The sequence below is a fragment of the Labrus mixtus genome, chromosome 11 (assembly GCF_963584025.1).
Source record: "Labrus mixtus chromosome 11, fLabMix1.1, whole genome shotgun sequence".
In the NCBI taxonomy this organism is placed as follows: Eukaryota; Metazoa; Chordata; class Actinopteri; order Labriformes; family Labridae; genus Labrus; species Labrus mixtus.
This window is the reverse complement of record NC_083622.1, coordinates 6,363,498-6,380,997: the sequence shown is the minus strand read 5'-3', so window position 1 is coordinate 6,380,997 and position 17,500 is coordinate 6,363,498. Positions and strand designations below refer to the sequence as shown.

General features: G+C 44.6%; 1 protein-coding gene across 1 annotated transcript in view; it reads right to left on the bottom strand.

Moving 5' to 3' along the window:
- Positions 1-10,774, bottom strand: part of rhbg (Rh family B glycoprotein) — a 15,814-nt gene extending 5,040 nt beyond the window's left edge. The window contains exons 1-5 of the mRNA XM_061049745.1: positions 10,423-10,774; positions 3,246-3,432; positions 1,600-1,750; positions 1,370-1,517; positions 1,111-1,277 (exon numbers count right to left, since the gene is read on the bottom strand). Coding sequence (XP_060905728.1) covers positions 1,111-1,277; positions 1,370-1,517; positions 1,600-1,750; positions 3,246-3,432; positions 10,423-10,600 — 831 coding nt within the window. The 5' untranslated portion in view covers positions 10,601-10,774. The remainder of the gene's footprint in view (positions 1-1,110; positions 1,278-1,369; positions 1,518-1,599; positions 1,751-3,245; positions 3,433-10,422) is intronic.
- Between the last annotated feature and the right edge of the window lie 6,726 nt (positions 10,775-17,500).

Genomic DNA, 17,500 nt, shown 5'->3' with positions numbered 1-17,500 from the left:
TCCAGTGATTATCAGGATCGGCTCATTTTATCTCAGATATACGCCGATATTACTCGATTTATTTACCAGTCTAACCGCGTTGCATGTTGAGTTTCATTGTATTACACTTGCAGTTCTCTGTCACCAGCAGAGGGCGCTATATGGATTACAACAAACATCATCACTCTGCGGAGAGTTTGATGGATCAACACAAGAAATAAATATATAAATATAAATATCTCTACGGATCAAAGAAAGATATCGGCTGATATGTTGGTATCTGTAAATACTGAATTCTATTCTTTGATGTTTCTGTTCTCTTCTTGTTGGGAACATGGAGGGCTCCATCTTTTATTTTGAATCAAATGAATAAATGAACCTTTCATTGTTCTTCACGTTCATGTGACTTTATCAAAGTGATGTTTCTGTTGGTGTCAGATTATTTATCAGACGGTGGTGATGCTCGCTGGTCGTCAGCTTCCTGTGACTCTCGTCTGTCAGTGACCTTCGGATTAACAGGAGGTGTGTTTATGGAGGCGGGGCTTATGGCATGCAGAGGTCATGTTAATATCTGTTAAATTATAAACCAACAACTTTTCCTATAAAGCTATAAACGATGAAATCCCTGGTTTTGTATTTAAATGTCTGAATGTATCTGCAGATCTGGAGAGGAAGAAACCGACGAATGTACCGAACGATAACGATGTGACGATTAGATCAAAGTGTCCGATGTGACTTCAGGCTGAACCCGTTAGAGACAAACTGACTGCATCAGCTGATTATCATCAACAGGCTGCAGGGTGCGTTCACTCGTCTGACACGTCACCCAACACCATCCACTCTGAGGTTTGATCTCTATCAGCTCAGGAACGCCCCAACAGGAAGAAGATTGAGTCGACAGCCTCCATAGATCCAGATGTCGTCTCTCTTCAGGAGACACTTCCTGTTTGTAAAGGAAATATGTCTCCCACTTTAAATCTGAACACCTGAGATGAATCCTGCCCACAGGAAGTTCAGATGTTAGTGATAAACCAATCACTGAGCAGCATTCTGACTCCACCCCCTCTTTGACTTGGTAATCCAGTCGATGACCTGAAACAACAGTTAACCCTTATGAAGCAGCGTCCTCACCATGTCCAGCTTCCCGTCGTGTGCGGTGAGCGAGGACATGCCGTAGGACGCCAGAGTGCAGGCGGCCAGCGAGTAGTAGGTGTTCATGGCGGTGCGGTGCTGGTCGTCTCCATGAGCGGTGATGGCAGAGTTAAAGCTGGGCCAGAACATCCACAGGTAGATGGTACCTGATGAGGAGAACAGCGAGAACAGCATTTCATTGGTTTAGAGCGGCAGGCAAGGTTCAAGCTGCAGAAGCAGTTTGAGGACTGACGGTTACCGATCATAGCGAAAAGGTCCGAATGGTAGACTGAGCAGTTCCTGCTTTTGCTCTTGTCCAGGTTGGGTCTGTACAGGACTCGGGTCACCATGAGGCCGAAGTAAGCTCCAAAGGTGTGGATGGTCATGGAGCCTCCAGCGTCCTTTACCTGAAGCACAGTCCAGCTGCAGTCAGAGCTCTCTTCAGTTTCAGACATTAAGACAACACCATGAAGATCTACAGCCTCTTACCCCGAGAATGGTCAGCAGGACAAACTCATTGACAGCAAACAGCGTGACCTCGAACATCGCCATGATCAGCAGCTGCACAGGACTGGTTTTACCCAGAACGGCTCCGAACGAGATGAGCACAGAACCCGTGCAGAAGTCAGCATTGATCATACTGCGAGACGGAGATAAACATCACTACAGCAGCCAGAGCCAAGTGATGCACAAGTGATGCACAAGTGATGCACAAGTGATGCACAAGTGATGCACAAGTTTAGATGAGCCAACAAACAGGAAGTAAACAACGTCAGTAAGAGCCAACAAACAGGACGTAAACAACGTCAGTAAGAGCCAACAAACAGGAAGTAAACAACGTCAGTAAGAGCCAACAAACAGGAAGTAAACAACGTCAGTAAGAGCCAACAAACAGGAAGTAAACGACATCAGTGAGAGCAAACAAACAAGAAGTAAACAACGTCAGTAAGAGCCAACAAACAGGAAGTAAACAACGTCAGTAAGAGCCAACAAACAGGACGTAAACAACGTCAGTAAGAGCCAACAAACAGGAAGTAAACAATGTCAGTAAGAGCCAACAAACAGGAAGTAAACAACGTCAGTAAGAGCCAACAAACAGGAAGTAAACAACGTCAGTAAGAGCCAACAAACAGGAAGTAAACAACGTCAGTAAGAGCCAACAAACAGGAAGTAAACGACATCAGTGAGAGCAAACAAACAAGAAGTAAACAACGTCAGTAAGAGCCAACAAACAGGAAGTAAACAACGTCAGTAAGAGCCAACAAACAGGAAATAAACAATGTAAGTAAGAGCCAACAAACAGGAAGTAAACAACATCAGTAAGAGCCAACAAACAGGAAGTAAACAACGTCAGTAAGAGCCAACAAACAGGAAATAAACAATGTAAGTAAGAGCCAACAAACAGGAAGTAAACAACATCAGTAAGAGCCAACAAACAGGAAGTAAACAACGTCAGTAAGCGCCAACAAACAGGAAGTAAACAACGTCAGTAAGAGCCAACAAACAGGAAGTAAACAACGTCAGTAAGAGCCAACAAACAGGAAGTAAACAACGTCAGTAAGAGCCAACAAACAGGAAGTAAACAACGTCAGTAAGAGCCAACAAACAGGAAGTAAACAACGTCAGTAAGAGCCAACAAAAAGGAAGTAAACATCAGTAAAAGCCAACAAGCAGGAAGTAAACAACGTCAATAAGAGCCAACAAACAGGAAGTAAACATCAGTAAAAGCAACGTGGTCAGGGCCGTCTCCAGGATTTATCTGGGCTTCAGGAACAGGTCTCCACACTATGGGAGAGTCCTGAAGCTTTAAAGAAACTACAGGGCAGTTGTGTTGAAACCAGGGCTGGGTTAGAGAAGACTCAGGTCTGGATGAGGACTATAAGGCCTATAGGAATGTGTTGTTCTTTTGAACACGCCCACAGTCTGTGATAGGAGCAGTATGGTCTTGATTGTGTTGTTTTTCCCTTTTGTTCACTGAGCTGCTGTTGAGGGAATTTTATTTGTCTTTGTAAATGTGTGTTTGTGGATCTTCCAACAAGCCTCAAAGTTCAGAGCTAATAATCAACAGGTAGCTTTCAGACTGTTTTTGAGATGTGTGTGTGTGTTTGTACATGCACAGTGTGTTCATCACATACCTCTCCACTCCGATGTGGATCTTGCCGTGATGCATCCCATGGAAGAAGCCCTGCATCAGCGTCGCCCACTGCAGGGCGAAGGCTGCGATCAGGAAGTTGAAGCCCACGCTGCTGAAGCCGTACCTCTGCAGGAACGTCATGAGGAAGCCAAAACCGATGAAGATCATCACGTGCACATCCTGGAAACCTGCACGACGTAGAAAACACCAGCTGAGAAAAAATGGAGATGCTCAGCAGCCTGGAGGGACGAAGCTTCATGTCAAATGTGAACTTTAGTGTTTGTTTTCTATTAAGGAGAATAAATATTGAGCGATGCGACTCGAGGGTTTGCAGAAAAACAAAAAGAGACAAACGAGAGAAAACGAAAGCAAACTTGTTTTTGTGTTTTCTGAGCCTCACAAAGAAGTTCAACCATTGACCGAGATATATAACTCTATCTAGATATCTCTATCTCTATCTCTATATCTATCAGAAGAGAAGTGAACCACAGCTGGCTTCTGAGGTGCGTTTATAAGGGGTCTCTGAAGACGTTTATAAGGGGTCCCTGAAGGCCAGGTTTCTTCTGATTATATTTCTGATTATTGAAGATAGAAGATGTTCATGGACTCGTGTGAGGAGAACTCTTCTTCAGATCGACCTCTCAGGAGCTCTTCCACACCAGATACATAAACTGTAGATTCTCAAGGTGACATTAATATAGAGGAAGACGTTACTTTACATATCTATGTCATCACTAAGAAGTGGTGTTCAAAGAGTTAACTCTGAAAGTGAGGATAAAGAACTCTGGGACCTCCCACCCTCACCGTCCTGGTTCACACACTTTGTGAGCGCTCTCTCTAACTATCCTCATTTGTCCCAAACACACAATATTGCACTGTGCTGTGGCAGCCGTCTCCATGGTAACTGTCAATTGGCATGGCCCAGCGGAGGTGTCGCCAGTGTCCCCGATGGCATTTTGGCCCAGATACACGCACCGACATCCAAGGAGGAAACCGTCCAATCAGAGCAAAGAAAGAATCTGCTGAGAGGAATTAGTGTCTCACTGTCATGGAGGTCTGCTCGGCTCTGATCATGTTTTCTGCTGATGTTTCATCATTTAGGACCCAGACATTAAAACACCACACATGCTGAAACACGATGATGGAAAGACGAGGATGTTCCACTTAATGATTTCATTCGCCAAAGTCTTTATTCTGATGAGGACCACCAGGGGGTCTTTAAACCCTCCGTTATAACACAGGATTTCTGAGTTGGCTCTCTTTAAAGGGAAAGTTTTACTCACAAAATAAGAGGTAGAGGTTTAGAGTGTTTAACCTCTGCACGTCTGGATAACCAGTCTGAGAGAGAAGTCGGAGGTCAGACAGCAAACAGAGTCAGACTGAAATCAAATGTTTAAATCTGCATCCAGAAGAAGAAGTGCTCCTGTTTCAGAGTGTCATCAGTCTGCTCTCTGCAGAATCCCCATGACTCACCTTGACACTGAAACTACACGGCGAGATCGACGTACGACCAACTGAGCAGAAAGACAGGACACAGATACTAAGGAGATGAGGGAGAGGGAAACAGGTGACGGCAGTCAAAAAGGGAGGGAAACACACAAAGGGAGGGAGTAACACAAGACATGATACACAGGGGAAAGACCTTCAAAATAAAACAGGAAACATAAAGAACAAAGAAGAAGAATAAAATACAGATTCACTCAGGCTTAAAGAAACACCAGGGACGATTGACCAAACAAGACAGGAAGAGAGAACTAGAGTAAACCATGACGGTGGGGGGGAGTAGTTTCCCCGTCATCAAGAGGTCAAAGGTCACATCACTACATATCAGCTCAAAGTTTCATCCCTTGGTCCAATCACAATCCAACACCATTCCACCAAACATCATGAAAATCTAGTCCACAGTTTGACTGAATTTAGATCAAAGAGGTGGAGCTGAGGGCGGGGTTTAACCCTCCTGACCAACAGCTACAACACACACACACATCAGTCAAAGAGGCCACGCCCCTAATTTTGAATAACTAAATAAGAATTAGTTAAATCAAAACAGGTGAGTTATATTCACCCGCTCGTAGAGTGTGTGCAGACAAAGACATGAATCAGACCTCAAACACTTTATGAACAGGATGTTGATGTCTGGACATTTTAAAATGAGGTGTGTATGGGACCTTTGGATCTTTTGGAGCAAGCCTCAAGTGGACACTCGAGGAACTGCAGTTCTTGCAATTCCTTATTGTCCTCTTTTTTTCAGCACTGGGGGTTTCTGTTTGATCCAGATCCACTCACAGACCTTTAGTCTCCTCCTGGTCTCATGATGTTTTCCTGTGATCCTGCAGAACTACAAACTAATGACACAGCGTTTTCATGAGTGTGATTATCCACTGTGACTGTTAGTGAATCATTTCCAGATCTACACCAACATCTAACAGAGTCTTCAGAGCTTTACTCTGAATCAAATGTCATGATCATGAGGTCTTTACTGGAACGCTGCAAAGACCAAACATCCCCACTGTCACTCACTCGCTCTGTTACTGCTCGTCTGTGAGTCGGGGAAGTTAAAGAGCCCATATTCTGCCCTTTTTGGGGTTCGTATATTTAATCTATGTACCTACTTTTGTACGTTCACAATAGATAAAGTCTGAAAAAAGTGTCTGTTTTCATGTACTGCTCCTCCTTGCTCCCTCTACGCTCTGAGTCCGTCAGCTACGCTCTGTTGAGCCCCCACTGTTAGACCCCACGTGGGCCAAGTCTGCTCTGATTGGTCTGCCGATCCGCTCTGTCATTATTGGTCAGTTGCTCAGCACGCGTCTCGGAAATTTCAACATGAGCTGCTGGGCTTACCACAACGAGCCAATGGACTTAGATCATTGATCTCACACTGACAATGACGCCGGACTGACAAATTTTTATCGAGGGGGGCTAGAACCGAGCGTTACATGCAGTTAATGCTACAGCTAACAGGAGGACGTAGGAGAAGCCGCGTTTCCGCAGACTTTGAATTTTTGCACACAGATGTGCCTAAACATGCACAGGACACATGGAAAACACACTAAAGAGCATATAAAACCAGAAAAAGCATAATATGGGACCTTTAATGCTCAAATTGAAATGGCTTCTTTATTTGTGCTTCTTTTAATAATCCTGCACTTCTCTGAGAACCAGTTAGATGAGTGTTTCTGCTCCAGGGTAACAACCTGAGAGCTCTCAGACACCCACAGCCTCGTTTTTCACCTGCAGGGGATCTGCTGCCTGAGCAGGCTGCCGCATACCACCCTTATCTCACAGGAACATACAGGGCAGACAAAACATGGACTGCAGGACCACCAACACATAACAGATTAACAGGCTGCACATGATCCTGCTTTAGACAAGAACACAGCTCAGGTGTGTCTTTACCTGTTCTATAGACGACCTGTAGAGACGACACAGAGCTCAGGTGTGTGTGTGTCTCTACAGACGACCTGTAGAGCAGGAACCTGTTTCTTGTACAGGCTCGTCCATGCATGCAGTCAGTATGAGGGTGGAAGTTGTGTACAGTCTAACTTGAAGGTAAATTATGTTTCAACTAAGGTGTCAGGTTAAAGATTATTGGAGTCATTAAATCTAATGAAATGCACTCTCTAATAGTTTAACCTCACAGTCTGTGTGAAAAGTTCTGCTTGGATAAAGACACCCTCCTGCTACGTCTCACCTCCCAGTGTCCCTGATGTCTCACCTCCCAGTGTTCCCAGTGTCCCTGAGGTCTCACCTCCCAGTGTTCCTGATGTCTCACCTCCCAGTGTTCCTGCTATGTCTCACCTCCCAGTGTTCCCAGTGTTCCTGAGGTCTCACCTCCCAGTGTTCCTGATGTGTCACCTCCCAGTGTTCCTGACGTCTCACCTCCCAGTGTTCCTGATGTCTCACCTCCCAGTGTTCCCAGTGTCCCTGAGGTCTCACCTCCCAGTGTTCCTGATGTCTCACCTCCCAGTGTTCCTGCTATGTCTCACCTCCCAGTGTTCCCAGTGTTCCTGAGGTCTCACCTCCCAGTGTTCCCAGTGTTCCTGATGTGTCACCTCCCAGTGTTCCTGACGTCTCACCTCCCAGTGTTCCTGATGTCTCACCTCCCAGTGTTCCCAGTGTTCCTGATGTCTCACCTCCCAGTGTTCCTGATGTCTCACCTCCCAGTGTTCCTGATGTCTCACCTCCCAGTGTTCCCAGTGTTCCTGATGTCTCACCTCCCAGTGTTCCCAGTGTTCCTGACGTCTCACCTCCCAGTGTTCCTGATGTCTCACCTCCCAGTGTAAAGAGTTGGACAGTCTGCAGACCTCAGCTGTCTCTTACAGTCTAACATGGTCTCACTTTTGTTTGGTATTTGGACATATCCAGGTTCAGGTTTACGGGGTATGATCTCAGATTTAACATCAGGTGCAGGTAACACCAACCAAAGACTACGAATCTCACTTTGCCTCCAAATAGAAACTAAACTCTAATGTTTACATAGTGAGGTGTGTACGTGTTTAAGCATGTTTAAATGTTTAAGCATGTCTAATGTCTGACTCCGGCTGCTGCTTGTGTGAAAACGGTTTCATCCTCTTTCTTTGGCGATCATGTTTTGCTCTCCTGATTCTTTATGTCCCTCTTCGAGCCGCTGCAGCTGTCACACTCTGAACTCTCTGGAGCCCAGACACCTGTGAAGCCTGCAGGTAAGTTCAGCCTCAGGTTATCTGTTAAACTTTTGGGTGAACTTTAGTGAGTGATTCTCACAGATCACCTGACAGCGCACAGATAAACCTGGTTAACAGCTTTTGACTTGTTGAGACACGCCCACCAGCCTTCGCTACAACTCCTCCAGGCTCGCGTTCGTAAGGTGGAACATGAAGATGGTAATTGCGTTCATGCTTCAAGTCGGGGTCACATGAAGAGCGTTACACCTGTAACCTGTGTTGGGTCTGAGTTTCACTAAAGTCCAAAAAGTTATTGGGATCATCGGATCCTGGGTAGGAAAAGAGGATCATTTGAATCTGGGTCAAAGTTAGTCCAGTTTAATATTTACAGAAAGTGTCTCATCAGAGATCTTTAGAGACTTAGAGCTGATAGACATTTTTCTGTGATGGGTGATGGAAACCCTGTTTCTGTGTTTATATTTGACTACATGTCAGTGCAGACTCAGCTCACTGATTGGGTTAACTGTTACTACGACGACCAAGGTCACTGTGTTGTATTATAGAATAGAATAGAATAGAATAGAATAGAATTATTTTATTGATCCCAAACTGGGAAATTGTGGCGTTACAGCAGCAGGTTATCCAACACACAATATGAGTAAAAAAAAAACCACAATGTTAGCAAATCTAAACACAATATAATATTAAATACAAAGTAAATAAGTACTAAAAATATCAAAAACTAAGAATGTGAATATATACAACCAGCATTTAACTAAGCATTACTAGTCTAAAATAGGAAGATTAAATATGGAAGATTAAATGTAAATGTGCAAGAACAGAGTCGTAAATGGTTGTAAATTAAATATGGAAGATTAAATGTAAATGTGCAAAAACAGAGTTATAAATGGACAGTATTGACATAAGTTAAAGTATTATCTGCATGTTAGTGTCTGCTCTGTCTGTGCCCTCACATTCTTACTGAGGTCATCAGAAGCTGTTAATGTCAGCTCCCCTTTAACTTCAGCCCTACAAGTACAAGTCCTAAAGAGGAAGGTGGAGGAAGAATGGCATCTTGGGGGTTGGAGTCATTGGGCCTCATTCACCAAAATCTTCGTAAGAATTTTCTGAAGTTGTTCTTAAGAAGACTCTCCGTCAGATTCACCAACATGTTCTAAAATGACTGAAAGGTGTTTTCTTATCTATTCCTGTTTCCAATCAGCATAGGTTACCGCCCACTCATGCCCATAAAAGGGCAGGGCCTGTAGAGTCACATGCTGGTAACAGAACGTTTGGTTGTGGAGATAACCATCGGAGCACCAAAGATGGCGCCGGAGGAACAGTGGACTCGGAGAAGAAACCGGATGAGTTGTGAAGTCAATCAATCAGTTTTTATTTTTATAACATCAACTCATAACAAGTGTTATCTGGAGACAAAAAGACCTGAAGAGGAGGGACTTTATTCAGCATGTGAGGAGTGGTGACAGGAACACAAGAAGTCTGTTCTTACCTAAGAACAAGTCTTACGTAAGAAAAGATTTATAAAAATCTGAAATATTTGATGACTATGCAGAGCCAAGATACTGAATCCAATGTTTGATGATGGATTCCAGATTCCTCACTCCCTCCTCTTCAAACGTCTCTCTGATCATTCTCACTGACCACCTTTTCTCTCGTGTTTGACCACGAAACAGACCGTTGTCCAACAGGTGACTTCTCCTGTCCAATAGAAAGCCTCCTCTCTGAATCGGCACTGAGGTAAAGCAGCATTAAAGCAGATGTTTACCTGGTCAACATCGATCGACTCCATTTTATCACCAGCAGCAGCAATACGGTTCAAAAACTATGGATACTTATGCATGCAGAAAGTTTAGAATAAGTGACGTCCAAAGAGTTCTTCAGAAAGTTTACAGGGTTCTGAACAACGATCAGTCCATACTTTGAGTCAAACCTTCACTCTGAACCTTCATCCTGAACTTTCACTCTGAACCTTCACCCTGAGACCATGAACCTTCACTCTGTACCTTCACCCTGAGACCATGAACCTTCACTCTGAACTTTCACTCTGAACTTTCACTCTGAACCTTCATTCTGAACCTTCACTCTGTACCTTCACTCTGAACCTTCACTCTGTACCTTCACTCTGAACCTTCACTCTGTACCTTCACTCTGAACCTTCACTCTGTACCTTCACTCTGAACCTTCACTCTGAACTTTCACTCTGAACCTTCACTCTGAACCTTCACTCTGTACCTTCACTCTGAACCTTCACTCTGAACTTTCACTCTGAACCTTCACTCTGTACCTTCACTCTGAACCTTCACTCTGAACCTTCACTCTGAACTCTCACTCTGAACCTTCACCATGAACCTTCATCCTGAACCTTCACTCTGAATCTTCACCCTGAGACCATGACCCTTCACTCTGAGACCATGACCCTGAACCTTCACTCTGAACCTTCACTCTGAATCTTCACTCTGAACTTTCACCCTGAGACCATGACCCTCCTCACATCAGCAGAACAGGAACACTCACTTGGGTAGCGGTAGTAGAAGTCGTTGTCGTAATCAGAGTGGGTTTCGTTATGCCACTTCTTCGCGTCCGTCTCATCGTCGTACTCTACCAAGGCGCCAAAGAGGATGATGAGGATGATCTCCAGGATGAAGCAGACGACCGGCAGCTTCAGCCGCATGTTGGTTGAAGAGTCCGTCATGTTTTGTTCCCAGAGAGACGAGGAGGAGAGGAGACGTGAGGCAACGTGAGGCTCTCAGGAGGAAAACGAAGAAAAAAAAATTCAGCAGAGAAAGTTTAGAGCCTCTCTCTCTCTCTCTCTCTCAACCCGGGGTGTCCTCAGTGCAGAGACAGGATGCTGCTGTGAGTGTGTGGTCTGTTAGACACTAGAGCTGGTAGTTCATGAGTGTGTGTTTCTCTGCTTGCTCACACCTATCGGACCTGCCCCCTCGTCGAATAATGCAGGCTCCCTGTAAGCTCCGCCCCCTCATATTCTACCTTTTAAGGTGGTCTGAAGAGTCACCTCTAGTTACTGATAACCTGTTACTGTGAGAGAGGAGCTCAGTTTGTTTGTTAATGATTTAAAGAACAGTAAAAAGGGAGGATCTTCCGGTTAATAATGAAGAGTATTTACAGAAAGCAAAAAGTGCAGAATGTGAAAACGTTTAGACACAAACGAGACGACAAGCTGCTGCTCACCTGCTCGTACATCCTGTAAAACTCTTTTTAATTCTAAGTAAGATGTGTAGAGAGTGAAATGATAAAGTGACCTTACTATATGATCAGACATTAAGGAAACATGCTATGTTGAAGTGCTGGCTTCTCGGACAACAATGCAGCAGCCAGTATGTCCTCCTTCTAACTTTAGATTCTGGTCCTGAATGCTCTGGATTTGTTTGGACCACAGAAGGTAGGCGTTTGCCAGATAAGAGAGCAGTTATCAGGTCAAACCAACAGGTGTTGCAGCGATGGAAGAACTGTTTCAGATAGAAGTGATTGTACCCGACCTAAAAAGCCTCTGCATGTTTCTAATAAGCTCCACGAGCAGAAACGTGCTCAAACTAGGATCAATATTGGAGATGCTTTTGAAAAATGGAGAGAGGTTAGAACACAGAAAGGTTTACAGACCGATGTAGAGCTGGATAAACACTGAAGCTTCAGTGTTCACCACATGGTGACCTGCGTGAGCATCGACTCTAGAGAGGAGGGGGCGGGGGGAGACAACTCTCTATGATGTTTAGAATTTAGACTGCAGTACCAATTTTAAACACTAGGGGTCAGAGTTACATACTGCTCCTTTAATGTTTAAAGATTTATTTTGGGGCTTTTTGTGCCTTTAATGGAGAGATAGGACAGTGGATAGAGTCTGAAATCAGGGAGAGAGAGTAGGTAACGACATGCGGGAAAAGAGCCGCAGGCTGGATTTGAACCTGGGCCGCCCGCTTGGAAGACTACAGCCTCCATACATGGGGTGCGCGCACCAACCACTGCGCCATCAGCGCCCCTGCTCCTTTAATGTTTAGTCGTGAAACAAACGTTCACTTTTGAACCAGCCTGAACGTCTTTTAACCAGCGATCAGAGGTAGATTGCTTGGATACATTTGAGTGGTTTTATCTCACTGCACTAAAGGCTCAGATGAAGTTTAAATCCCTCTTCCTCCTGTTCTTCCTGTTAGTGTGATAAGCTATCAGTCACACCTGTATCTTTGCTCCATCAGCTCTCTGTGCAGAGCTAGAAAGACCGACAGGAATGCTGTTTACATTCCTCTCGGTCGAGTTTGAACTTTTATCCCTGGAAAGCTAGGCGTCAAAGAGAGACAGAAAACGTATTTTTGTCTGAGCATCATCCGGTCTGAGGAGCCACCTGTCGCCAAGGCTATCTGACTTCAGTACACCTCCACTAGTTCAGTAGACCTCCACTAGTTCATTAGACCTCCACTAGTCCAGTAGACCTCCACTAGTTCAGTAGACCTCCACTAGTCCAGTAGACCTCACTAGTTCATTAGACCTCCACTAGTCCTGTAGACCTCCACTAGTCCAGTAGACCTCGACTAGTTCATTAGACCTCCACTAGTCCAGTAGACCTCCACTAGTTAAGTACACCTCCACTAGTTCAGTAGACCTCCACTAGTCCAGTAGACCTCCACTAGTCCAGTAGACCTCCACTAGTTAAGTACACCTCCACTAGTTCAGTAGACCTCCACTAGTTCAGTAGACCTCCTCTAGTTCAGTAGACCTCCTCTAGTTCAGTAGACCTCCTCTAGTTCAGTAGACCTCCACTAGTTCAGTAGACCTCCTCTAGTTCAGTAGACCTCCACTAGTCCAGTAGACCTCCACTAGTTAAGTACACCTCCACTAGTTCATTAGACCTCCACTAGTCCAGTAGACCTCCACTAGTCCAGTAGACCTCCACTAGTTAAGTACACCTCCACTAGTTCAGTAGTCCTCCACTAGTTCAGTAGACCTCCACTAGTTCAGTAGTCCTCCACTAGTTCAGTAGACCTCCACTAGTTCAGTAGACCTCCTCTAGTTCAGTAGACCTCCTCTAGTTCAGTAGACCTCCACTAGTTCAGTAGACCTCCTCTAGTTCAGTAGACCTCCTCTAGTTCAGTAGACCTCCACTAGTTCAGTAGACCTCCTCTAGTTCAGTAGACCTCCACTAGTCCACTAGACCTCCACTAGTTAAGTACACCTCCACTAGTTCATTAGACCTCCACTAGTCCAGTAGACCTCCACTAGTCCAGTAGACCTCCACTAGTTAAGTACACCTCCACTAGTTCAGTAGTCCTCCACTAGTTCAGTAGACCTCCACTAGTTCAGTAGTCCTCCACTAGTTCAGTAGACCTCCACTAGTTCAGTAGACCTCCACTAGTTCAGTAGACCTCCTCTAGTTCAGTAGACCTCCTCTAGTTCAGTAGACCTCCACTAGTTCAGTAGACCTCCTCTAGTTCAGTAGACCTCCACTAGTTCAGTAGACCTCCACTAGTTCAGTAGACCTCCTCTAGTTCAGTAGACCTCCACTAGTTAAGTACACCTCCACTAGTTCAGTAGACCTCCACTAGTTCAGTAGTCCTCCACTAGTTCAGTAGACCTCTACTAGTTCAGTAGACCTCCTCTAGTTCAGTAGACCTCCTCTAGTTCAGTAGACCTCCTCAAGTTCATTAGACCTCCTCTAGTTCAGTAGACCTCCACTAGTTCAGTAGACCTCCACTAGTTCAGTAGACCTCCTCTAGTTCAGTAGACCTCCTCTAGTCCAGTAGACCTCCTCTAGTTCATTAGACCTCCTCTAGTTCAGTAGACCTCCTCTAGTTCAGTAGACCTCCACTAGTTCAGTAGACCTCCTCTAGTTCATTAGACCTCCTCTAGTTCAGTAGACCTCCTCTAGTTCAGTAGACCTCCACTAGTTCAGTAGACCTCCTCTAGTTCAGTAGACCTCCACTAGTTCAGTAGACCTCCTCTAGTTCAGTAGACCTCCACTAGTTCAGTAGACCTCCTCTAGTTCAGTAGACCTCCACTAGTTCAGTAGACCTCCTCTAGTTCAGTAGACCTCCACTAGTTCAGTAGACCTCCACTAGTTCAGTAGACCTCCTCTAGTTCAGTAGACCTCCTCTAGTTCAGTAGACCTCCTCTAGTCCAGTAGACCTCCTCTAGTTCATTAGACCTCCTCTAGTTCAGTATACCTCCTCTAGTTCAGTAGACCTCCACTAGTTCAGTAGACCTCCTCTAGTTCAGTAGACCTCCTCTAGTTCAGTAGACCTCCTCTAGTTCAGTAGACCTCCACTAGTTAAGTAGACCTTCAATAAAAAGGAGAAAGAAAAATGTCTATTTAAAAAACAATATATAATGGATGTGGACTAGACCTGAGTCCAAGAAGACCTCCGTCCACTGAAGGAGGAAGCTGCTCTCTCCCGTCCTGTGATTGGTTGTTGGTGTCAGGTGAGCTCAATCAGCAGCTGCAGGGGAGAGAAGAGAGAGAGAGCACCAACCTGCAGAGCGACAGGAGAGAGAGAGAGAATCAGATTCTATGAAACAGCCTGAGATATCTGAACTACTCTAAACATTTTCACCTCATCTTGAAAAGTTCTTCCTGGTGTCGGGTGAGGGGGGCCTGACATTAAAGGTTTATATAATGACCCTTCAGATGAACCCCCCCCCCCCCCCCCCCCCCTCCCCCGTAGTGTGAAATTCCTGAACAACAGTCTAATGTATGTTATCTGTGCGTAACATCACGGGCAGGTTTGGTCTCGTGGTTATCTCGTCTCATCTGGTGCCTCTTGTAGCCTCCATGCTGTGACTTCTAAATCCCGCCCTCCTCTGATTGACAGATTGTGTTATCAGTGGGGCCCCGGTATGGAGTTAGATCAGTCTCAATATTCACACATGCACACAGAAGGATTCACAAATGTATTTCTTCACACACAAATATTTATACTTTTGTATATATGTAATAGAAATCCACAAATATATGATATACATATATATTTAAAAAAACACATTTCTATCTTGTTACATTTATATACAAACTGTTCAGTCTGTATTTACAAACTGTTTGTCATTTGTGAACCTAGCTATCAGACAATCTAATTAAGTCATCTTTAATCTGACCAGCACAAATAGTCTCTGTGATTGTCGTACTATATATAGAAAGTTGTTTATCGTGGTTATGACAATGCTATATGACTGCGTGTGGTTATGTATCAACGTCATTCTGATGACAGACTAGCGGTCACTGTCACAAGTTAACATGGCCAGGTGTCACTCCACGGTACTTTGGGGCTTTCTCACATCGTTCAGACTGTTTGTGTCCAGTAACGTTAGGCCTACTAGTGTTAACTTTTCCTGCTTCAGCATCTGGAGCGTGGTCAGAGCGGACAGGGGAGACTTATTGATCTGCTCCAGCTCCAGGGCCAGACCCCGCCACTTTTACTGAACCGCAGCTAATAGTAAGCAGACACGGAGAGTCCGGCTTGTTTCTTGAGAGTCGGGCCGTTTATTACACACACAGAGCTCAAACTGCACATACACTTCAGATACTGACTCGTTTCTCTGCTGTGACACTGCCCCGGTCCCCGGCATCAACTACGTGACTCGAGCACACACACCTATCGAACACACACACTCGCCTCCGCTCTCCCTCTCCTCACTCGCTTCACCACCCACACACGCTCTCTGAGCTATAAACAGACAAACGCTACTCGGTAAGAGTTTGCGGAGTCACAAAGTAAGTTGAAACCATAGACTGTAAACCCGACGAATGTCAGACGGAAAATATAGTTGACTTTGCAGATGCCTGGTGTGATTGTAAACGTGATAACGATAGTAAACGATGGGTCCTTCAAAAGCCGAGGCCCCAACATATCGGCCGGAATATCACCAGTTTATTCAACACCAGTTAAACCAACGACACACAGTCAATATACCCAACACGATAAACAACTTTCCATATATAGTACGACAATCACAGAGACTATTTGTGCTGGTCAGATTAAAGATGACTTCATCAGACAGCTAGGCTAATCGCTGTCTGCGCAGATGCAACGCTACAGTGATCACATTAAATCATACCCTTGAATCTACCCTACTGTGATTGGCTGAATAGGAAGGAGACATCTGATTGGCTACAGACATTTCCCTGCTGAAAAAAACGCATTTGTGAATCTAACCACGGCAGAGGAGTCTCAAAAGTCCCACACACAAATGCAGTGAGGATCACAAATGACAAACAGTTTGTAAATACAGACTGAATATTTTGTAATGTAACAAGATAGAAATGTGTTTTTTAAATATATATGTATATCATATATTTGTGGATTTCTATTACATATATAAAACTATAAATATTTGTGTGTGAATCAGAAATACATTTGTGAATCTTGTTTATTTATTTGTGGATTTGTTTTACATTTATATAGAATTAAATATAGTTGTGAAGCCTTCTGTGTGCATTTGTGAATATTGAGACTGATCTAACTCCATACCCCGGAGCCAGACGGCTGCACTGACAGAGCGACAAGAAGCCCCCACTTAAACGAAAAGCGGAAATCTGTGGCACGCACTCTTGGACTGACTGTGCGAGTCTGATCCTGGTTTCTGAGTCTGATCCTGGTTCTTCCTCTCCCTGTGTGCATGATAAATACTCGTATGCTGCTTCATGATTACATCTTATTTTTGCAGGCGCCTGTGATTTTTATTCTTTACAAAACAAACGTAGATTCTGGTTCTTCCTGTGAAGGCCCAGCCATGTTGCACGACATCAACGCCGTGCACCTCGCCGCGCACCTCGCCGTGCAGTCAGTAGCTTCACCTGGCCAGAGCTGGAGACGACACCTGATTGTTTTTGTGTTGTTTGAAGCAGAGAAATCCTCAGGAGGAGCTCCGGGCTAAGTTTTAGGAATGTGGACTTCTCGTTTTCTCAGCGTTCAGATCTTTATCACATCCATCCCATGAGGCGTTAGCCGGTTACTTGACTAACTGAACTGGTCTGTGATTGGTTGCAGAGCCTCAGGCTGGTCAGTAAATCATCCAGTGTTCAGGACAGCAGGTCAAATGTTTGCTTTTCTGTTCCTGTGTCGTCTTATTATTCTCGCCCTGACGCCTCGGAGGAGAGTCGCCTGAGGTCCGGTCAATCAGCTGTCTGTGAAAATGTTTTGGTTCTTAAGCTTAAGTTCTTAAGTTTGTTTAACACATATCTGACAACATACATGGCTTGCCGTGCGGTTAACAGACCATCCAAGAAGTTGATGCTTCAGTTTTTTTTCGGGAAGTGATATAGTAGTGTTATATTTACTGCATACTCATGTGTCGGTGTTTCTATTTACGGACCTAGCTTGTTAAACGTTAGCTTGTAAACCAGCCGGCTAACTGTATAATTGACCGCAGTGTAGCCCATTATTTACGGTCAATGGTTTAGCCGATCAACACTCCCATTCATGCTAAAGATGCTAATGTTAACATATCTAGCCAGGACTGGATTAAACTGGGGAAAAGGTAATTCTGAATTGTTCGAAATGTTTGTTGTTAAGATGTTGAAAAGAATGAGTTTCTGTGATGTTAGAAGCTAAAGGTTCAGCTCGGTGGTTAACCGCAGACTGTAAATATTGTT